At 40.2% G+C, this 22,725-nt stretch overlaps 2 protein-coding genes across 2 annotated transcripts; both read left to right on the top strand.

Annotated features, from left to right (window-relative positions):
- Positions 1-468: 468 nt before the first annotated feature.
- On the top strand, positions 469-4,817 carry asf1bb (anti-silencing function 1Bb histone chaperone). Its single transcript, XM_034239177.1, has 4 exons — positions 469-892; positions 2,085-2,200; positions 2,405-2,581; positions 3,777-4,817. The coding sequence occupies exons 1-4, from the start codon at positions 784-786 to the stop codon at positions 3,972-3,974; spliced, it is 600 nt and encodes a 199-aa protein (XP_034095068.1). The 5' UTR covers positions 469-783; the 3' UTR covers positions 3,975-4,817.
- A 1,624-nt stretch (positions 4,818-6,441) lies between these two features.
- Positions 6,442-22,694, top strand: prkacab (protein kinase, cAMP-dependent, catalytic, alpha, genome duplicate b). The gene is made up of 11 exons (XM_034239089.1): positions 6,442-7,368; positions 8,754-8,815; positions 9,619-9,747; positions 11,426-11,524; positions 13,285-13,367; positions 13,596-13,722; positions 15,778-15,873; positions 16,318-16,440; positions 19,231-19,290; positions 19,395-19,499; positions 19,582-22,694. Exons 1-11 carry the CDS (start codon positions 7,323-7,325, stop codon positions 19,705-19,707), a joined length of 1,056 nt encoding a protein of 351 aa, XP_034094980.1. The 5' UTR covers positions 6,442-7,322; the 3' UTR covers positions 19,708-22,694.
- Positions 22,695-22,725: the final 31 nt, after the last annotated feature.

Raw genomic sequence — 22,725 nt, 5'->3', positions numbered from 1 at the left:
AATACATAATGACAACTGTAATAAAACTACCAACAAAAAGAAAAACACTCAAAGATGTGTAGCTGAAAATGCTGTTTTATTGATTGTTTGGGTTGAGCAAAACCCATAGTCAAGAAACAAGCAGGCCACAGCCTCTCACAAAATTCAAATGAAAAAATACATCAATTTATCTAACAGTATCTTCATCGTCATACTTGTATCTTAGAAGGTGAGAAGGTATAATGGGATAAACCCAACAATGATTGCATTTTTCTGAATCTTATAACTGTAGTCTATCCAGTTTACCCCCTTAATTGTATTTTCTAGCCTGAGTGACAAATGTAGTAATTTATTATTTTATTCTGGTTTATTTATAGTTTTCTCCCTTTTTATTTGTATTTTTTTAAAACTTATTTTATGTTTGTGAACTAAACTGTGTACTTTTTGTATTTTACGTAATTACTTCTCTGTACAGCACTTTTGGTTTTAAAGTGCTTTATTTGTATTGTATGATCTGTAGTTTAACACATACACATTAGGAGGCAGCATCGCGTCGCCAAGCAGCGTGTGGCTACCAGAAATACAGACGGAGAAGAAGAAAATAGTGACGTACTTCCTTTAGCCCGGCCGCCTTTGGGTTTTGTTGGTGTTCTCGGAGAAGAAAAGTCATAACTTTAACGACAGGCAACGTCAAAGCGTGCGAGTCCAAGAACACAGCGATAGTCAATGCCGAGGGACTAGTTACAATTGGATCACCAAATCTAAGTTAATTTTCCAGGTCGAGGTGCCTCAGAAGAAAGCGCTATGGCCAAGGTCCAAGTGTTAAATGTAGCTGTTTTGGACAACCCGAGCCCATTTGGAAACCCCTTTCAGTTTGAAATAACGTTTGAGTGCATGGAGGATTTGCCGGAAGGTGGGTATTGCTTATAGCTAACTGTTTTCTTATTCTTTGTTATTTTAGCTATATTAGTAGCTCACTCGCTGGTCGCCTTCTGCTTTAGTTGTATCTAATACACCAAATGTAGATGAACGAATCTTAGTTTGTTGATAAGAACGTTGTGTTTTTCGACGATGTATCATTATTAGCTGTCCTAGGGGCTAAATAGCAAGATATCCTTTGACAAGTTATTGAAAATTGGCGCTGGCGCGTTTGTGCTCATGGCCCCGCCTCCTGTATGCAATGATTGGTTCAGGGTAAATCCGAGTAGTAGCGTCGCAACAGACGAACTCAATGAGTTGCCGCGAACTGAGAGGAAAGACAACAGGGAAGCAGCTGCCCTGTCCTATCATTCGCCAGTTTATTAGGTACACAAACTGTTTCAGCCTAAACACAACAGTGATGCACAATGTAATCCTAACCCCATCCAAGTTATTGTAGAGTTGATTAAACTCAAAACCGTTTCAGCACAAACTGAACATTTATAGCCTTAATAAAGTGGGATTCTTTTGGAGCACCATACTATTTTTAGTTTGGTGTAACTTATAAACTGGAAACTGAGTGTTTTCTGGGAATGCAAGCAATCGATGGTGACATCAATTGTAAGCATACCAGGAAATATTAAGTTTCATCAACCTATCTACTGGATCTATTGTAGTGAGTTGTTGACGTTTTTAAACAACATATTTTTGATTGTAAAAGGGGTAGAAATGAACTCTGGTGAAGCCAATCAGTTTATTGATTTTTTACTGGAGATATTTGGCCCAATGGTGAAACTGGAAATTCAAGGACCTATTTTTCTTAGCTCATGTTACTTGATATTCAGCTAATATTGTAATGGTGGCAGAAGTCCCATAACTGGGAATGTCAAAGAATGCAACCATATTGCCTTGCTGGATACCTTTTTAAGTTTGAACAGATCCCCCTCTGTCCCCTGATTTACCTACCTCAATGCTAGGGTCGATAGAAAGTACAAATGTGCCATAAGTTCTGTATTTAATGCATATTTTAAATCTGTACACTACACTGTTTCGAACAGTGAATGAAATGTATTCTGCTTTCATTGATTATATTACACGCAAAGGTCTTCAAGGAGAAGCGTTGTTAATACACTGCAGATGTTATTCTGTTCACCTTTTGAAAGTCTCACTGTTGTGTATGCTTTCAGATCTTGAGTGGAAGATCATCTATGTGGGTTCAGCTGAGAGCGAGGAATACGACCAGGTTCTGGACTCTGTTCTAGTCGGCCCGGTACCGGCTGGTAGACACATGTTTGTGTTTCAGGTATGTAAGCTTTTGTCACGTGTTACTTCTCTTAAAGCTCGACCACAGGGAATTATAGAACTTCTCACCAAATAAATGTGGGTGAAAGTGTTTGATTTCCCTAGTTTTGTTCTTCATTTTGCCCAGTGCTGCATTAATAGGATAAATACTTTGGTTTAGTTTAATCTGATTTATGTATTTGTAATGGTCCTCTCGTACCCCCAGGCGGATGCTCCTAACACAGGGCTGATTCCAGAGACTGACGCTGTAGGAGTGACTGTTGTCCTTATAACCTGCACCTACCGTGGACAGGAGTTCATCCGCATCGGTTACTATGTCAACAATGAATACACAGATCCTGAACTACGGGAAAACCCACCTCTGAAACCAGACTACGCTCAGGTAACACATGCATACACTCAGCAAAGACCGGCATTGCATTACTTGATGGATAGAAGCGTAGGAAGCCCACTCGCAACAATCTGCAGACATACACTACAGTGATGGGCCATGCTTGTCGAAAGGGTCTTTTAAGCACACACAGTTTTTACTGCCCTCTGGTGCTATGAACATGGAAATGACAGGATACATTGGCATCAAGAGTATAACATAAACTTCAAATATATATACTGTATAAAGTAAATGTTTCCTTATCTTTAGTTCTTCTCTCTTAATTCTTATTTTTCTGTTGGTATAACGCAAAAGTAAGTCAAAGACCCCAAATATATGCATCTTAGAGATTATAATTAGCTTTCTTCTCTTTTCTTCTGAAATTAAAAGTTTTGCTGAAAGATTGCTTGATTATAAAAAAAAAAAACTAAAGTTGAATTGATAATGAAAATAATCCCCAGTTGCAGCCCTATAGCGCTCAATGCAGGTTAGAGTTAGTTAACACATAAAGGGGGGTGATGTTTTATTAGCCTTGCACAAACATTTTCAGTTGGCTAAATATTGATAATGGCTTTCGTTTGCCTTTTAACAGAGATACAAAATAACCTACACTTTGTTTGCATTCAACTCTGGGCTACAGTGGGCATTGTCAAAACTCCATGAGAGCTGAAGGTGTTGAATGCAGACACACATTTTCTTTCTGGTTGAAATAATAAGTGAGGGGTTCTAATATCAGGGATACAAAGTATTTACTTATTTAGCTTGTAATATACACCTACAGTACACACTCCATTAACTCTCAGCCTGATAAAGAGGAGCCCTGTAGCATCAATGCAAGCCAGTGGAACAGAAGCCTACTCAGCACTGACCATGACTCTCTGAAGTATGCTCTGTGTAACTTATACTGTATGTGGAAAAGGGACCTTTTTATATTCACCTGACGGGGATCCCAACTTTGAAAAAAGAGTTCCTGATGTTCCTGTCTTTCTTTCTTTTCTGGCATGGAAAGCCATCAAGGTTACATCAGTTTTGGCTATAGGTCCACAATCCTGCAGTCATCGCATGTTTACCAGGCGGGTGGGCACTAATGCAAAGATGGTGTTTAGTTCCATTAAGAAAAGTGTCGAGACTTTACCCATATTTGGGACTAAAAGTGAGGATATCTCAACCATAAAAAGTAAATCTGTCATTTCACAAATTCTCTCAGCTCCTGAGGAACATTTTGGCCTCAAACCCCCGTGTCACCCGTTTCCATATCAACTGGGAGGGCTCAGCAGACAAGATGGAGGACGGCGAAAATGTTGACCCGTCTCCCAACATCAGCGGCATGCTCCCTCCGTCCTGTTTACCAGGAAAGATGCCACCTATTGGGCTGATGCCGGAGAACTCCATGGACTGCATGTAAGAATCATCAGAATAACATCATGGACAAGAAGCTCTTCCTTCAATACACCCAACAACACCCATTCGGACAAAGAGGCCATGGATTTATCCAGACAACGTGTGGACATTAACAGGAAGCAGGAACAATCTTTTTATACAGCACACACAAATGGGATGGATCTGGAAATATAACAAACTGTTTTTGTCTCTTGTGCATTTCGACACACCGACCTGCACAACCAACATTGCCTTATTTTACTGTATAAGATATTGTCAAAGCTGAGTCAGAGAAAGTTAAAAGGCCTCAAGTTTGGGTGATCTTATGACCACCAAATCCTCACAGCAAGTCATACTCATACTGTGCTGCTCATTGTGTCCTCTGGAGCACAGATCAGAATAGATGTAGCACTAGCTGCTTATAATAAATAATTGTACTGAAGGTTGGTCTCCTCTGAGCTAGATTTGTTGCATCTGAATTACATGGTTCAACAATATTGGGTATGAAATATGTGCCGTGTTCAGGGGCCTGTTGCAAGAAGCAGCTTTTATTTGTCAAACGCTTACTAATGTCTGTAAAACAGCCTCTTCAAACAGGCTCCAGGTCAGATAATGTTCTTTAAAATGTTACAAAAAATGTCAGTCTGTAATTAAGCACAAACCATGTAGGTGAAGGAAACGAAGGAGAAATGGATTCTGTGTTGCAGCCATGTTGTTTGGGTGTTTTAGGCTAACTGTAAATAATGTTTTTTCTCAGCGCTTTTTTTGTCTTCAGGAAGGGAAGGCATGTTTTCTATACTTACTATATATTCTCTGCCTCAGTATTTGTAATCGTGATGGGGTTAATAAAGTTTGTTTTGTGAACCGAGTGCTGCTTTCTGGTCATCACATCGTGCTTACACAGCTGCTTTCCACCTAGAGGAGAGGAAAGGAGAGCACAGCAACAGCAGTGTGTGTGTGTCGCCCACTCTTTCCCCTCCCCTCTCTGGCTCCCTTTGTTTTTTCCAATTTCATTCATAAAATGTAGCAGCCTCACTCCACCATTCTCACTCTAGCCTCATGTTGCTAGGCAACTGCAGCACAAAAGGGAGGGGGGCTGTCTGCTCACTGATTTTATCTCTTCTGAGGTGAAGTGACTGGCTCCTCTGCCTTCATCTGTTACTTCTGTCCTTTTACTATTCTCACTGTTTAGCAAGACTGTGAATAGCTGCGGTCTAGATCTAAAAAATGTAAAGCAAATCTATAAGAAGTAGTCTTGTATGTAAAATGGTGCATACATTACAATTGGTATCAAAATCAATTGTTGCTTCTTCTGCCTGAGTGGAGGAAATGTATTGGGTGCGTTAACCGCAGTTCAGTTCTATGGTCCTTTAGATATACTTTAATATACCAATACTAGGATTGTGTCTTTTGGTATCAGATTAATAATATTGAAAAATAATAATCTGAAAAATGATGCATTATCATAGGTTAAGATATGATTGATCCCAGGGGAGAAATTCACAAGCTAATCCATTCACTTTTACTCATGGTATGTTAAGCATAAGTTTGATACTAGTCCTTATCTGCTTTGCGTTGTTGGTTCTATTTGACCTACCTTCTTGTTTTTATTTTCAAAATGACTGGTAACACCATGGTTGCAGCCTTTATATATACAGTCTATGGTTGCAGCCCACCACTGCATTTCTGAAAACCAGAGGTGCCACAGAAATAATTTGATTAAATGTTCAACAAGCACTGATGATAAATAAAAGCTTTATTATATAATCAAAAGTTTAAACACACTGATATGTCACATGAATGTAGGGCTTAATATTTTTACAAGTTGTAGTTTATACGCCTGTTTAGACTTATAGAATATATATAAAATAAAGTAGAAGGCTGCAGAGCCATACTATGATGGTGTCAGACCCTGCAGTAACTGTAGGGATGTCTTATTTATAGCTTGGGTGTTTGTTAATGGGCCTTTTTTTGAATTTAGACTTATAGACTCAAATAAATCTTAAAATGTGATATTTAAATGCAAATCTATGTGAAATTGAGGCTTTTCATGATCATGATAATAAGGGGCCCTTGGGCATGTGGTACACCGGAAGGTGCGGATGACACGAGATGCTGTTCGAAGAGTCTGACTGTAACCGTCGACGGTCCACACAGACTGAGAGTGTGAGGCTCTGCGTGTTTTCAGCCAACACTGATTGTAAAATCGGTTTATTCCTGTGATTCACTTCCTACCAGATAAACTCTCCCCTCCATGCACGACCGTCTGCGATCTGTTCAGAAGTCCTGCCAGCCGCGCGGCGCGTGCGTTAAATTCTGACCAACATTTCTATAAATAGCTCGCTGTTGACGTCACTCAGCCAAACGTGTATCAGTCGCTCGGCGGCGGGGAGAGGGGGTGTATGAGAGCTCCGGGAGGGAAGTTTTTTTTGGACGAGTGGGGGGGGGCATTCCTGTCAACCACTGAATACAGCCAATAGACATCCACGCATTCACCGAGATTCCCACGGTTCGACTACGCCAAGCCAATGGAGGAGAGCAACCGGAGTAAGTGGGCGCGTACGTCGTCGGGAGGAAAATAATCACTGACGTTCCCGTCGCTTGCTATTTGTATGGCGGCGGTACGCTACCGTTGGTGATGGATTGCAAAGGACCAATTACAACGCTCCATGGGACAGCGCTGTAGAAAGGTAGCCAATCAGTTGCCTAGCTGTAGCTGTCATTCAACCCCGATTCTGGCGGGTAGGCGGGACGTTCGCTCGGCTGTAGTTCCGTCATCTCGCTCGTCTCCGAGGCTACAGGGGGCCAATGTTGATTAGGGCGAATTCCCGTCGTTGTCGGAGCCCGCCGAGGAACCATTTTTAAAAGCTGGGTTCGGTAACGAAAGGTGGAAGGCTTTTGGTTGATGATATTGCATCCCCGCCGTCGGCATAGCTGTTTTTCTGGGCTGGGGGAGAGGTGGCGAGCCGGGGGGCCTCGCTCGGAGGGGGCTGCAAGGAGGGACAGGAGAAGACTGGATCCTCCGTGTTCAGGCCAACTGCGCCGAGGTCGGCCTGGCAGTCCAGTGAAGCCCCAGCGACCGAGACACCAAAGTAATAGTTCCCCGTGGATTTAAACCCGATTCCGGTCGCCGGTGGAGGGATGACCGTGGAGTGAGTGAGTCCGCTGCACCGTCTCTCCGTGGCACCGCATCTCCGTGGCACCGCATCAGAAGCTGTCAGCCTATTAAGGAGCAAAACCTCGGAGTGAACGCTTGCTAACTATAACAGCTGGATTTAAGGAGCACAATTCAGACCTAATCGAGCTTTGACCGGCTTGCCAAGGCTGTAGGGCGGCCAAAAAGCCACGGATCGCCCGTTGACAAGTTGTCATCATGGGCAACGCGCCCACGGCCAGGAAGGGAAGCGAGATGGAAAGCGGTGGGTAAAATACACACTACTCCTGAGCAAACACCTGCTCTGTAACAGCCTCATGAAATGATCATCCTCATCAGAGACGATGTTATACAGCAGGCTATGTTAGCTTTACATAACAAGCCATACACTGTCAATTAGAGGCCTAGATTCTTGCTTTCCCATTCATTAAGATCCATTCTACGTCCATGACAAGTCCTCGCTGCTGTATCAGCCTGATGGAAGGGAATCTCTCTTCAAATGAGGCTCAGGGTTTGAATGTAATTGATGTGTGTGCTAAGGTAGGACGAAGCAGGATGTTGATCTGTTTCCATAGCCAAATCTATCTGTAAGCAGCAAGCATCTTGGAATATAAAATGTGCTGAAATATTGCCAATATCATAACTCTGACTGTCAGATATTTCCCAAACACTAGGCCTGTTTCTCCACACATTTGGAAAGAGATGGTTGCTTTAAGTGTGTGTGGGTGAGCTGAATATATTCTCAGAGAATCCAAAAAGAGTTTGTCTCTGATGTACTGTGAATCCAAGGAAATATTACTGGTATTTATTTAGTTTTTACCACAGTTTTTACAATGACACATCAACTAAAGCCACTATTATTTAAATGCCTGTCAGCAGTGATGCATAATAAATGCAGATGTGTGTGTATCTCATAGCTAGCCAGTCTGAGTACTGGCTAGCAGCTGAATAGCACGCTACAACCGTGCATCACTATTAAAACGGTGTCCTTTCAACCAGATATATTTTTCAACAAACAACTTACATTGATGATGAAGAGAGTCCTTGAGATTTGATTTGAAAAGTGTCTTCTGTGGCATTACTATATTCACTTATCCCTACCATATCCACGCAGCTGGTTATAACCCTTGATCTGTTTTCAGGAAATGTTTGATTCAAATTTGTGTGAATTAGTTTTGTTTTCTTTCTCACTTAAGTAGCATGCTTGTCCTGTGATACAGTATTACACTTTCAAACACTCACAAGAGATTGATGAAGCAGCAAAGACACAGATTGTCTTTTCTTTAACAGCTTTCTACATTTCCCATAATGCAACTCAAGTATTCTTTCCTTACTGCCTGTAAAAGGCCTTTGTCTTTTACATCCCTAGACTTAATAGATCTTGGAAGTTCTACAACAGTTTTACTATGACAAGTAAAAACACAAAGTTTAATATTAACTGATAGAGCTCAGTTTTTTAAGTTTAGATTCATGTTTCAACCTGTTTGGCACCTGTTGCAGGCCATCCTTCAATTGTTCCTCTTTTGGTGTTAGCTGGGCTATAGAAAGCACACCTGCTCTTTACAACTTAATATCATTTAACACCAGATGTATCCTATTTATTTTCTGGTTTTTCAACTCTTTTCACACACCAACATCTTTCCTTTACAGTCAAGGAGTTCCTTATTAAAGCCAAAGAGGACTTTCTAAAGAAGTGGGAGATCCCTGCACAGGTTAGTGTTCATCTCAATAACAGCAATGTGACTTGTATTATCTCCCTCTACGATTCCTTATTTTCAATTTAAAATCATGAATACCACTTTTAATGTACTTGTAAAACATGTTGGGTGATGTTTCATCATTTATTGATTTAGATCAAAACCATATTGCTCTATTTCCTCTAAAATAGATGTGTTTTTTACATGTGATGAGTTATGACACATGTGATGGATAGCATTGCATTGAACAATATATGGCTTGTTTTACATGCATTTTTTACAATCCTTTTCATCTGCAGACATTTTAGAAATCCTTCTTAAGATTGTGGTTTTAATTTCAACTGTATCCTTAAACCCTAGGAATATTATACAAGCCATGGATGTTCTGTGGGCTGCTATGCAACAACGATTTAAGACATATTGTACAGACACTATGATAATATTTCATAATCTGTGTATATTTACCGTTTTCTCTTAACCAGGTAACACACTCACATGTGACAGTGTGACTCCTTTGCAAATGTTATGTTGATGATCAGGACTTACCCTAGCATTCAGGACTTATACGAAATATCCAGTATGCATTTTTCATGCTTTACATACTTTCAAAATACTATCATAGTCCATATATACCATGCTTGATACACATGATTTACTCTGTGATTATACTTGGTCATTGCTAACCTGTACAAAAACATACATAAACTATGTTAGAAGTTAAATGTGAGCCTTGGACACATTAGCAAATGAAACTTTCCACGCCACAACACTCGCCCTCCAGTTTCACAAAGGGCCACTAACCCTTAATGTTTGTTCAGAACACGGCTGGCCTGGAGCAGTTTGAGAGGTTGAAAACCCTCGGCACGGGCTCATTTGGCCGTGTGATGCTGGTGAAGCACAAAGAAACGGGACAGCATTATGCCATGAAGATCCTCAACAAGCAGAAGGTCAGTCGAGATGGAGGGTGTTAACTGGCATTTAGGGACACTTGCACTATGTTCATAGAAAATAAGGAAATTACAATTGATGTGGAAATGAACTTGCAAGCCTTGAAATATTCGTGGTTATCAAATCCTGTCTATATGCTGGTGCAAAGATGCAGAGACCCTCGTACAGGTGCAAGCCTTTATTCCTTTGTTTCCCTTTGAACCTCTTTGAACCCGCTTGTGATGAAGCAGGCATCTGCTGGAGTGGCTGAGCCGTGGTTGTCTTTATGCAAATCACATCAAGTAGAGCCATTCTGGTTCCCAATTTAGAATGAAAGTGTCCCTGCTCCGATCCCCTTTAGTTATCTAATATTTATAGATGGGCTTAATATGTTTGTAGATAACATATGCGAATGGAAATGCCTGTTCTTGCCAAGTGGCTTAGGTTCTTTTACCACATTAATACAGTCAAAATACATGCAGGTTAACAGAATAGGTCACCAAATAGTGAAAGCAAATGTTGTATTTCTATACATGTGCTGGAAACATGTTTGACCAAATGCATGCTGGGCTAGACTCCTAGCAGGTATAGAAATAAAGACATCTGATATATATTTAGGTTTCTGTACAGTCTCAATTAGAGTTCCTTATATTATATAACACACGGTATACATGTCTGTGTTTTACTTCCTGTCTCTGCATCTGGAGAGAGACAGCCCTCCTTTAAAGGATACAAGCAGCTGATGTAATTGGCCAATTTGATGCCACCTGCTTAGAATATATCCCTCCTGTTTATAGTATGTTCATCCTATTCAGGCCTGTATTTCAAAGTGTTTTAACTATAATTAGTATACTTTTAGTAGTGTGTCTGATTACTAAAAGAGCAGGCACCCTCCTCTGCCTCAGTATCTAAATGGTATTGATCTTACCATCGTGTTAATCCCCCCATGACCTTTATCTTAGTTTACTTTGAAAGTGAAAATAATTGGATGTGGGAATGTGTCGCTTGACCAACAAAAGATGAGAGAAAATGGTTTGTGCAGCAAATAATAAAGATATACTTTTTGAATATGTTTTAGTTACAGCAGCATGTTAAAACAAAGACATTGCACATCAAAAGAAAATAAACACAAATTCAATAGAAACATCCCAAAATAGAAAACGGAACAAAAAAGTAAAATATATACAAGTCGACTGTGAAAGATAAACATCTGTAGACTGTCTGACCAATAAACTCTATGAAGGGCCAAACACAGCTAACACAATTTAAAAGTAGGATATGATTTACATTAAGTGTGCAATGTTGACCTATTCACAATGTAACAGTGCCCGCCAGGTGAAGTAACCTGATCAAAAGCAAGCACAAATGGACAAATAGACAGCTGTTGGCCATGAGTGCCATAAACTAAAGGCATTGAGGTAAATAAAGCATGTGGAGCCTAAAAGCTGTCACTTTTTTAAAATTATTTTTGAACTATTACCTTTTGACCTTAGTTGCCTTTTACTTTCTAAGCTATAGCTATTGAATGTGTTATCTAACAAAGTACACATGCATAGCTCACAGTGTTTTGGATGGGAACACCGTTTATTTGTTCTATCCATAGGTATCAGTACAGTGGCCGTTGTTTATTGTTGTTAAAACTCATTTCTTGTTACAATCTAAACCCTCCTTTTTCCATCCCTATTTTTTGCCTTTCAGGTGGTGAAGCTCAAACAAATAGAGCACACTCTGAATGAGAAGAGGATCCTTCAGGCTGTCAGCTTCCCTTTTCTGGTGCGACTAGAGTACTCATTCAAGGTAATTCTTAGATAATGTGTGTGTCTTTTACTTATATCCCATTCTCTATAAGGGGAGACCCAATTTCAAGACTCTCGCCCTGACTGCTGAAGACTATTTGTTTATATACTACATGTTAGCATTTCCTTTTATCTGTAGTGGCATCCAAACTGTCCAAGAAGCCACTATAGAGCCGTGTGGACGACATGCAATCCAAAATAATCATCAGCCACCGGCCGAAAGGCAAATACTGAATAAACTAACAATTCTCGACTTGAAATAGCTCTCAAAATAACAAAACGTCAGTTATATTTCAGGCAGTATACTTTCCGCTGCCCAACTCATCGTGTATCATGTAATCTCCACACTGAAATAAACGTTGCACATGTCGTTGCCTGGAAGACCAAAGGCAAAGTAAACAGAACTCATTTTCCATTCAAAATGTAACACAACCATTAATTCAGACACATCTTTAAAACACCATGTTTAACAGGCTGTTAATATAATCATTCTTTCACCTTAAATGAATGTATTAAGTATCTAAATATTAGCTTTGAGTTCATTATGGCTGTAACGTTACGTTTTATCTGTTGAACAATGTTTTTTCAAATAAGGCTCTTAACACTACATGTGAAGTCAAAACCTTAAAACTTCTTTACTCAATGAAGCATAGCATATCAAACATGTCTAAGGCCACTCAACATTTTGTTTGCTTCACAGCTTTTAACACTATGTTGGGGGGTTTGGGTTATTGTCCCCAGATAAAGAATGCAGTTATTTTGTAGGGTATAATGTGTCTGTTTAAAGCTCAATCAAGATCTAAGCTGATTGTTGAAGAGAATAAAATATACTCAAGTGGAGAGTTGGAATATATAAACACTTTATTCAGGTTAAGCTGATCAGATTGATCTTTGATGACCGGGACAGAATATCCTTGATACCTCAAATAAACCTATTAACAGAATAGTGTGTGTGTGTGGTGTGTGTGTGTGTGTGTGTGTGTGTGTGTGTGTGTGTGCTGTGTGTGTGTGTGTGTGTGTGTGTGTGTGTGTGTGTCGTGTGTGTGTGTGTGTGTGTGTGTGATGTGTGTGTGTGTGTGTGTGTGTGTGTGTGTGTGTGTGTGTGTGTGTGATGTGTGTGTGTGTGTGTGTGTGTGTGTGTGTGTGTGTGTGTGTGTGGTGTGTGTGTGTGTGTGTGTGTGGTGTGTGTGTGTGTGTGTGTGTGTGTGTGATGTGTGTGTGTGTGTGTGTGTGTGTGTGTGTGTGTGTGTGTGTGTGTGTGTGTGTGTGTGTGTGTGTGTGTCGTGTGTGTGTGTGTGTGTGTGTGTGTGTGTGTGTGTGTGTGTGTGTGTGTGTGTGTGTGTGTGTGTGTGTGTGTGTGTGTGTGTGTGTGTGTGTGTGTGTGTGTGTGTGTGTGTGTGTGTGTGTGTGTGTGTGTGTGGTGTGTGTGGTGTGTGTGTGTGTGTGTGTGTGTGTGTGTGTGTGTGTGTGTGTGTGTGTGTGTGTGTGTGTGTGTGTGTGTGTGTGTGTGTGTGTGTGTGTGTGTGTGTGTGTGTATATAACACATCTTAATGAATGTATAAGATACAGAGTGACTGACACCTTATAGCTTTTTATGGTTTTTAACAAAAAAGGGTCAGTGGTTTCATTTATATTGACCCCCAAAAGTAGAGTTTCCATGTTGCCCTGTTGCCCATCCTGTGCGTGCACATGTGTGTCCGTTCAAATGTGTGTGTGTATAAGTTAATGTCACTAACAGGTCCTCTGTCTTCCCCTCCCCAGGACAACACTAACCTCTACATGGTGATGGAGTATGTTCCAGGTGGAGAGATGTTCTCCCATCTACGGAGAATTGGCAGATTTAGGTGAGTGTCGAAGCCGGAAGCATTTTGTGGGCGCATGCAGAGGGAAGTTAGGGAACTCTGTCATCTCATTGAGCTGTGGTCTCCTGTTTTTATTCTCTTGTAGTCTATATTATTCTATACGTTACAGCTTTGTTCTCTCATGTCTGTGTTAGCCCTACTCGGTTATATTTGTTTCTATCTTCCCCTCTTTTTTGTTCTCCACTTAACTGCCACTCTCCCTGTGTGCAGTGAGCCACACGCTCGTTTCTACGCTGCTCAGATCGTCCTAACCTTCGAGTATCTGCACGCTTTGGACCTGATCTACAGAGACCTGAAACCTGAAAACCTGCTCATAGACCAACAGGGATACATACAGGTAAATCATCCTGGTTAAATAAAGGTGAAATAAAACAAGACCTGATCGTCTGATATAAAAGAGGATCATAGGTTTCCTACTCGGAAGGCTGTTGTTTATTTGATTTTCCTGCAAAAGCACTAAATCAGTCATTATACAGCATTGGGAGTTCACAAGTGATGATGATGATGCTAGCCTTGTGGTGTCCCAGTGGCCGGTAAGATTTCCGTTTTTTTGTTTGCAGTGTGCAAACGTTAACGCTGATGGAGATGAATTCATATTTATTAGATCTGCAACTGAAATTATTTTCATTACCAATGTATCTGTACATTATTTCCTCAACTGACTGATTCATTGTATGCTCTTTAAATGATTTTTAAAAAGTGTAAATTCTTAGATTTGTGTTGATTACACATTTTGTATTGTGTGACCGAAACCAAGACGGAAAAAACAGTCAATAGATTATCAAACTAATGGATTACTCTAGTATTTGAGCGCTGACTTTCAATGTGTTCATCATATTGAACAGGGATGAAGTGAACAGGTAAAGCTTTACACTTTCTCCAATGTATACAGACTTAAAATGTAAAACGTCAGGTTTATGTAGCAGCAAAAAGACTTCTAAACTATTGGGATAATGCCATTATTTTCACTCCAATAGCAATTCTAGAATGAATTTGCCTTCAAAAAACTGCGATCGGTTTGGTCAGCTAAACATTTGACTGTATTAGACTGACTGTGCACTGATTTCATAATTCAATTCACAAAAAGACACCATTTCTCATGTCACTTATCAGTGCAATTACAGTGCATTTTACCAACAAAGATGGAGTTTAGCCAAAGTGGAGCTCACTTGAAAGACAAATGTGTAGCAAATGTTGGTACAATTACTGCTATATTAATGATATACACTCAGATTGTTGCAATTTAATTTATTTAATAGGTGGACCTTTATTTATACCCCAGGGGAGATTCAGGGTTACCTTGTTAAACAGAAAATTGCAACTTACTTTGATACAAAAATAAACAACCTAAACCTCCAAATGGAAGCAAATAGGAAACAATTACTAGTGTACATTTGACGATTTAGCCTAAAAGAGTGCTTCGATTGTAGTGGTATCACACCAGTGATACTCTGTTGGAGATATTCATCTATCTCTCTGAATCGCTTTGTTGGGAAGAATCAGTTTAATGAAAGGAGAAAGATGGTGTTGAGTGCAGCATTCCCCAAGAGATTTAATGGAGTTTGAAAAACAATCTTAATTAGTTTCAGTTTTGAGTATTGAATAATTTACCATAGTTACAGGAAATCTGTTGAAATGAAAGTACATTTGGGACCTGCTAATTTTAGGCATTGAGTGACTTCGCCCCTGCTGAGAAGTCCACTGTTTATTTAGTAAGGGTAGATATGAAATGAAATGTTGGACAGGAATTATTGTTACTTTTGATATAGTGTGCTGCAACAAGAGTATCTCTGTAGAACTGTTGTCGTTCCAAACACTAACACTAGACACAGGTCAAAGTTGTGCGTATAGAACACGTCATAGAGGAACACTGGTTGCATGAAAAAAGACCAACCTGGACTTTTTGATTTGTCGACTGTCATTGTAATTCGAAGTGTAACAGTCCGTACAGAGAGAGATGCAAGGACAACGCTTTAAGTGAAAGTGGGTTTAGCGGTGTCTTTCCATACACCTTGTTGCATGCAGCTCTGCATTTGTGCATGTTTGTTTAGATTGAATGAATATAGTACCATTTTACCTAAGTTCAAACATTAAACAAATATATAATGTGTCAATTATTAAATTTATAAAACATAATTCCCTGAAAAAGGAACCCTGGAGCTATAAAATTAATTGTGAAATAATAGTGTTATCCTTTTGTTCATCTATTGGTTTGTACTGTATTTTAAAGTGTACACTAAAGAAAGTTGGTGTTGTGGTGCAGATTCTGCTGCCCTCTAGTGGTAAATAGTCAAATAACAACTGGTGAAAAAATCCATTGCTCTACTCTACTCCCTCCCTCTCTTTCCCTCTGTCTCCCCTTCCTAAAACTCTTAATATTTCCCTCTCTTAGGTGACAGATTTTGGCTTTGCCAAACGTGTAAAGGGCCGGACCTGGACACTGTGTGGCACCCCAGAATATCTGGCCCCAGAGATCATTCTCAGCAAGGTGAGCCAACCATGCCATTTGATATCGTGTTAGCTGTCACCTGTGTCTCCCTTAAAACAAGATATTCTACATTCAAACAAACAATGATACCAACGTTTTTTTACTGGATAGTTGTTCATTTGAGTCGTCAGATATGAAACACATGGTTACAGTTATATTGATTCAAGACGTATAGAAACATGTAGGGATGTTGATGAAGTTAAGATGCCTTACATAGCTATTCTTCAATATAATAACCACAGGAATATTTGTAATTAATACAATACTGCCAACGGCACTGTAGGACAATGATACCTCTTACATCCAAGCCTTTAGATGGGATGCAAAGTGACATTGGAGTATATGTTCATTTAACTTGAATACGCTAAATATATTTCCTTGATTCTCTCTCCATAATGAACTCTTTTTGTCTCTACTTCCCTCCTCCCTTGTTATATCCACCAGGGGTATAACAAGGCAGTAGACTGGTGGGCGCTGGGGGTACTGGTTTATGAGATGGCAGCAGGGTACCCGCCTTTCTTTGCTGACCAGCCCATTCAGATCTACGAAAAGATCGTATCAGGGAAGGTGAGTCTGACTCTGATTGCCATTCTGTGCTACAGTCACTATCAGGGTTGCACTGGTTGTGAAATTCTGGACTGATGTACGGATGTTTGAAACAACCATTTGGCTGTTGTTGCTTTTATGTTGATATGTATCCCCCTTTTTTGCCAGGGAATCTAAGACATCTTCATTATTTAAATGTTTGATTTCAATTCACATACTGAATACAGCTGCAGTCAGCCATCTTGATTCACTCCATATAATATGCCTTTATTTATCAAGATACTTCCTATGCATGTCAGGGTCAAATGTAACACACAAACACACACAAGGTGCCTTTGAGACTCTTGGTAAAGTTTGAGTTTCAGTTCAGCCATGTTGGATACCGCTTGTCACACAAAGCAGGACTTCTTGTTCTAATACCCAATACCGTGAACTTTATACGGTATGATATACATTTTTCATAAACCGCAATACTGTTGAAAAAGTGGCGAAGGGCGCTCGAGCGGTGCGGTAGTGAAAGGAGTCCCCTGGGGACGCCGCTGAAATGCATGCTGGGATACAGCGCCAAGCGTAGTAGCAGTAGCATAACATGTGAAGCTGAATGTCAAGATGGACACTGAAGAAAATGAGACTGGAGGTGGAGATACATGACAAGGAGAGGAGCTGTGTCTGTTGTTTGGAGGTTTTTTGGGTTAAAAAAAATCTGACGTGAACCAAAGAAACATTTATTGCAAATGTTGTCAAATTAAAATTGTTGCCTGAGGAGGTAACACAAGTAATTAACTCAACCACCTCAACAGAAAGCACTTATTGGAGTACGAAGAATGTATGAGAATATACGATCTGCTTCAACGAGCAACGCTGGTGAAATGTCTTTCTGAAATGTTGCAGTTGTTTCATGCACTCTGACTCATGAGGGCCACCACTGATCTGGGGCCTCATGTATAACGCCGTGCGTAGGATTCACGTGGGAAGGTTGCTTACGTAGTAGAAATCCGAAAAATAGGTCCATACATTTCCCGCCACTTCCCGATTCACCAAACATTGCGTACCGGCAAGGAAAGTGCGTATGGCACTTCCTACGCCGGTTTCCCTTTATAAATCACAACCGACTCGAAATGCGGTGCAGCTTTTGCGGGGTTCACGTAACGTCCATATTTGCCTATAAATAGTCAAAGAAACGCCCATTCATTCATTCATTCATTCTGACTGACTTTATGAAGAAGATCGCAGGAAATGACGACAGAACAGTTAAAAAAGACATCTCACACCGTGTCAGATGTGGGTTATTTTGGGGAGGTCGAGATAAATCATATTGTTTGGTGGATGCAGTTTGAACAGGGGAGCAGCATGGAGGGTCGTCACCAAAATAAATAAATAAATGGCCCGAAAAAGGTTAATGACAAAAACAATACTCATAGCTTCCTCAGGCAGTGTGTTTGTACCGGGGACAGGAGACCCCCCCCTTGATGAGAGACTGTAAGAAATGATCGGGGAATCCCTCCGGAGTGGAGTCATGACGACTGGATCTGAATTATGTTTTTGTATTTGGTGGTTTGTGTTCCAGCTGTCGATCAGCTGTGCGCAGCGTCTCCACTGCAGCAACTCTATATCCACCAGTTAAAGGAAATACAACTAATGTGTTGTGTAATATTAGCTGTACAATTTACCACATATGGTGTTCTTAGCTTTCCATACCTCCTGTGTTTTACGAGCGACTTATCAAGTCTTGGCAAACGGCATAAAACACGATTAAACGTGATAGTATATAAAACCATGCTCGTATACAACCTATAGAAATGCAACACGGCGTCAGTTTAAAGTAATGCTGTCCTCCTGCTTACCGCATCATTTATGAGAAAACATTTCATAACATTAACACAACATATTCGAGATGGTTTTAAATAACATATCCGTATTTATTTATTTCTCCAGGTTATGTTTTTGTGTGCACTGAGGAGTCGCAAACAGGCATTTGTTTAATCATTTTAAGATTGGCTTTAATCAATGTTTGAAAATGAATTCTTCATATATGATAAATGAGAGGTAACATTTTATTTATGGTATTATTTCCACATATTTCTCTCCATTCTTCCTTCTGCCAACGCGGTGTCGCAGTTTCTCGTCTCTCCCGTTGTTGTGCTTAGTGCGTACGCATGGGTTAGAGTTTGCGTGGAGGACCGCACGTTTTCCCGTCAAGTTAGTATTTTATAAATCGCAAACATTACGTAGAAACTGGCGTACGCCATTTTTTGAGCGTATATCGCTTTATAAATGAGGCCCCAGGTGTTTTTTGTGGGGCCAAAACATATAAATGTAAATACATTTCCAATCATTGAAAAATAAATGAATACCGTGATACGATGCAATTTGGAAAATACCGTGATATGAGTTGTTTTGTCATACCGCCTGGCCTGTCTGGAATGTAGAAATGCATCACTTCTTCAGGCCACTGCATGTAAGCAGGTTTGGACCCTGTGGCAGCGTTCTAAATCTCATATGTTTTACTTTAGTACGTACTGCAGCTGCACTTTCTAAGTTAGTACTGTTCCATGCAGTATGCAGACAGTATCTTGCACTTTAATCATTGTCGCTCTTGTTCATATATCCACTGCGCATTGTGTTTTGGTCAGAATAGCCAGAATTTGTTATTTTACTTTTTTCTCTGCCTGAGGATTTTACCAGGGAAACAACCTTTATGGATAGGTGTTGAAGAAGTAGACAGGACCAACAATTGTTGAATAGATTTATTTCAAACTTTAACTAAAAACGTTCCTGCTGCTTCCTTCTTCTTCTTGTCTTCTGTCTCAGGTGCGTTTCCCATCTCACTTCAGCTCTGACCTGAAGGATCTCCTGAGGAACCTGTTACAGGTGAGAGCAAATATCTCACTCATTCTGGTGTTAGGCTACATTTACTTTGCTGTGTGTTGTGAATGTATTATAACGTGAGGAAAACCTATTGATTAAATCCCCAGGTGGATCTAACAAAACGTTACGGAAACCTCAAGAACGGAGTCAACGACATCAAGGGACACAAATGGTTTGCAACCACTGACTGGATTGCGATCTACCAGAAAAAGGTATGTGAGAGTTTACTTTGTATATACGTTGACTTCCTTTCTGTGGAATTCTCTTTTCAAACGGGCCTTTCGTTGTCTTCAGGTGGAAGCTCCCTTCGTCCCCAAGTTCAAAGGACCAGGCGACACCAGCAACTTTGACGACTACGAAGAGGAGGAGATCCGTGTCTCCTTTAATGAGAAATGTGCCAAGGAGTTTGCGGAGTTCTAGAGTTAGAAAGTGAGAGAGGAAGAAAGTAGGGAGTCAAAGGTAAGCTGGTCAAGTGGGAGACGTAAGGAGGAAGTACTGTCTCCTGTCCAATCACAAGCACCAGCTCCAAACAGAGGGGGGGAATGGGATAGAGAAGGGAAAAAGAGCAAGGAGACTGATAACCAGCAGTGTTGCCTTTTCTGTTGTATTTAATTTATTATTCTGTCTTATTTATGGATCCCTTTATAATGAAGGTGTGCTTCAGATTCATGGGTGTTGGGAAGCCCACTTATTTAGAGTTGCCTCTACACATTTTAACACAAGATCTTCCCGGCTCTTCTATTGTTTCATTCATCATTTAGTCACTTTTGGGCCACATCACAGAGAAAGTCGGTTCTACTCTCCTGCAGGTTACATGAATTACATGATGCGTGGTGCAAGTCGAGGTCTCAGTCTGCACAAAGGTTTCTTAAATTTAAACTGAAAACCTTCTCGTTGTTTCGTTAGCAAGAGGAGCAATTAGAGGTGCATTCAATGAATCACTCTCATGCACTTTTTACAATGTTTTCTAGTCTTTTGTTTCCTTTATGTACTTAAAACTCCACCGTTACATACGTCGAGTCAAAGTTGGCCAAAAGAAAAACATAAAGTGGAGGCATTGCATGCTCAAACAGGTTTCCGTCAGATACAAGTGACACTTGGGGGGGGGGGGGGGGGGGGTCACTAAAGTTTACTATCTATACTTCTTATCATTGTAGGCATAGCCAGGTTTGTGAACTCCATGTGGCTCCAATGATATCATGTCAGGTTAACAAACATGGACATTTGGGTGGTTATATCTCAGTTTAATGGTGTAGTGACGGAACATTATAACATAATGGTATCTCAGGTTTGAACATATCACTTAATAAGACATTTTATCAACAGAAAGCGTTAGGATTAGCAGGTTAAGAAGACATGTGAGACACTTGCTTATGATATAGATTTGGGAATATACTGTTCTGGTAAGCACTTAAAGGAACATAAGGGAATATTAAGACTTTTGGTTTGCGTTTTCCAAATGTTTCCTTCCAGAACATTTGGTTTTAAAACGTGACAAATCTGATTTCAAAGCACTCGCTGTTTCTGCTCAGAGCTCACCTACTAGTCAAGTTGATGCAGCATTTTGAATCAACCATTAGGCCCTCCCACGAATAGAGACCATCCGAGGCAGATTACCTTAAAACTGCGTCTGGTTGGTGTTCGATGTGTTTATGTTCATCTCCCCAGCCCTCTCCTCTTATCACTTGCTAAGTTGAGCCACACTCTATGCGACAGTCTTACATTTGACAGAGACTCTTTCCCATCTCTCTGTTTACATGCTTAATTTATTTGTCCATGCAAAGATGACTCCATTAAACAAGTTAGAAGAAGGTAGAGCACCTGGAGTTTAAGAGAGCTCAGACAAAAAAACATCTCAAGCAGCCTGTTTAAAGTGCAAAAAGCTCTTCAGGTGCTCAATGCCTCTTTAGCTCTTGAGCTACTGTACTATGGCAAATAACTGAAGCGATGCGACAAAATGGTGGTCTTACGGAGTTTATAGAAGTAGACGTAGTGACATTAGTGTCTGTTTCAAACATTAAAATGCCTTGTTCAAATGAATATGTTCCCTTTTGATTCCAAGAGGTGCTCCAGTTGTCTGATCGCTTTAAATATCCAGATAAGTTTGATACACACAAGTCCTTCCTGTCCAAATTAAAAAAATTACACATTTACAAGTTAACATCAGTGTAAATTCAAGGTGGGCTAAATGAGATGATGTGAGGTCTATGTAGCCCACATTTCATGGCCAGATTATCCAGCTAGTGGGGTCTGGGCCCCTATTAACCCATCCTCCCTCTCGCTGTACATTAGACAGTATCACTATGCTGGAATATGACATGACCCCAGTTGTACTGTGCTGTAATTTGACTTAAACACTACTTTGTGAATATGCATCATGTAAGCACATCATTAGCAGAATTAATGAAGGTCTTAAAGGGCAAGTGATTCAGCGTTGCACTTGAATAAAACTTGCAAAAGACATGCAGCAGAGGCTTGGATTTATATAACTGTCACATCATACGGGATGGATGGTAGAGCGGGGAAAGATTCTAATGTCGACGTGCGACACAATCTGACAACTTTTATAGTCTATTTTTCTTTGACAAGTAAAGAAGCAGGAACTATCTAAAGTCCCGTTCTAGTGTCAGATAAAGTTGTGCTTTAGTAATGTGTTTAATTAAGTTATATTACTACAAACCAACTCATACAGTGGACCTGGGGCTGTTGGGGGCTATGGGCAGTTGCTTTCCTAGTTGGTAGCCTCAACAGTGTCCATAAAAAAAAAAAGGATTTGGATTATTTTCATAGACATGAGTCACAGTACAAGGCGACCAACTTGTGACCAAAAGGGTTGATCCCCTCCCCCATACACCCACTACTTTTCATATTGTTCTTTTTTATTGAGATGTGAAACAGCTGAAAAACATTTCATTGATCAATCTTGAGTGTAAAATGATATTGGCAGATTAATGGTGACAAGAGCTACAAAGTTGACACTCGGTTTCAGCCGGCTTATTGGTTATGACTAATTTAACTTTTATTTTTCTTATTATTATGACATTGTTGTAAACCAATTGTTGAGAATTCACACTCGCTGTATTACCTCCATGTCAAGTTTAATGTTGACTATATCATCATGGACAAAATGTTTGAAGTTCTAATATTATTCCGTGTCTCCTCGATGTTTTTTGCAGTGATACAACTTCCTCTTGATGCAGGCACAATGCTGGTACATACTGTCGCACTTTTTAGGGAAATGAGACCCCCATGTAAACCATGTTAACCCACTCCCCCCGCACACATACACACACACACTGCAAAAGGAAGCGTCTAAAGTCACGGGAACAGTGACATAAAAACACGAAGTGTAATATTTTGCAACATGAGTATCATTCCAATAAAGTTTTACTTGTAAAATTCTACTGAACGTGTGTGTGCTTCCTGGATGTTTGTATG

The sequence above is a fragment of the Gymnodraco acuticeps genome, unplaced genomic scaffold, assembly GCF_902827175.1.
Source record: "Gymnodraco acuticeps unplaced genomic scaffold, fGymAcu1.1, whole genome shotgun sequence".
Lineage (NCBI taxonomy): Eukaryota > Metazoa > Chordata > Actinopteri > Perciformes > Bathydraconidae > Gymnodraco > Gymnodraco acuticeps.
The sequence above is the reverse complement of the archived record's forward strand: the minus strand, read 5'-3'. Positions and strand labels throughout refer to the sequence as shown.

What these genes read in the sequence shown, in the direction of transcription:
- asf1bb (XM_034239177.1), top strand. Translation starts at nt 784, where the DNA reads ATGGCCAAGGTCCAAGTGTTAAATGTAGCTGTTTTGGACAACCCGAGC. An exon ending in CATGGAGGATTTGCCGGAAG is followed by an intron (nt 893 to 2,084) that starts GTGGGTATTGCT and finishes GTATGCTTTCAG; the next exon opens with ATCTTGAGTGGAAGATCATC. An exon ending in TGAAACCAGACTACGCTCAG is followed by an intron (nt 2,582 to 3,776) that starts GTAACACATGCA and finishes AAATTCTCTCAG; the next exon opens with CTCCTGAGGAACATTTTGGC.
- prkacab (XM_034239089.1), top strand. Translation starts at nt 7,323, where the DNA reads ATGGGCAACGCGCCCACGGCCAGGAAGGGAAGCGAGATGGAAAGCG. An exon ending in AGATCCTCAACAAGCAGAAG is followed by an intron (nt 9,748 to 11,425) that starts GTCAGTCGAGAT and finishes TTTGCCTTTCAG; the next exon opens with GTGGTGAAGCTCAAACAAAT. An exon ending in TCCTGAGGAACCTGTTACAG is followed by an intron (nt 19,291 to 19,394) that starts GTGAGAGCAAAT and finishes TTAAATCCCCAG; the next exon opens with GTGGATCTAACAAAACGTTA.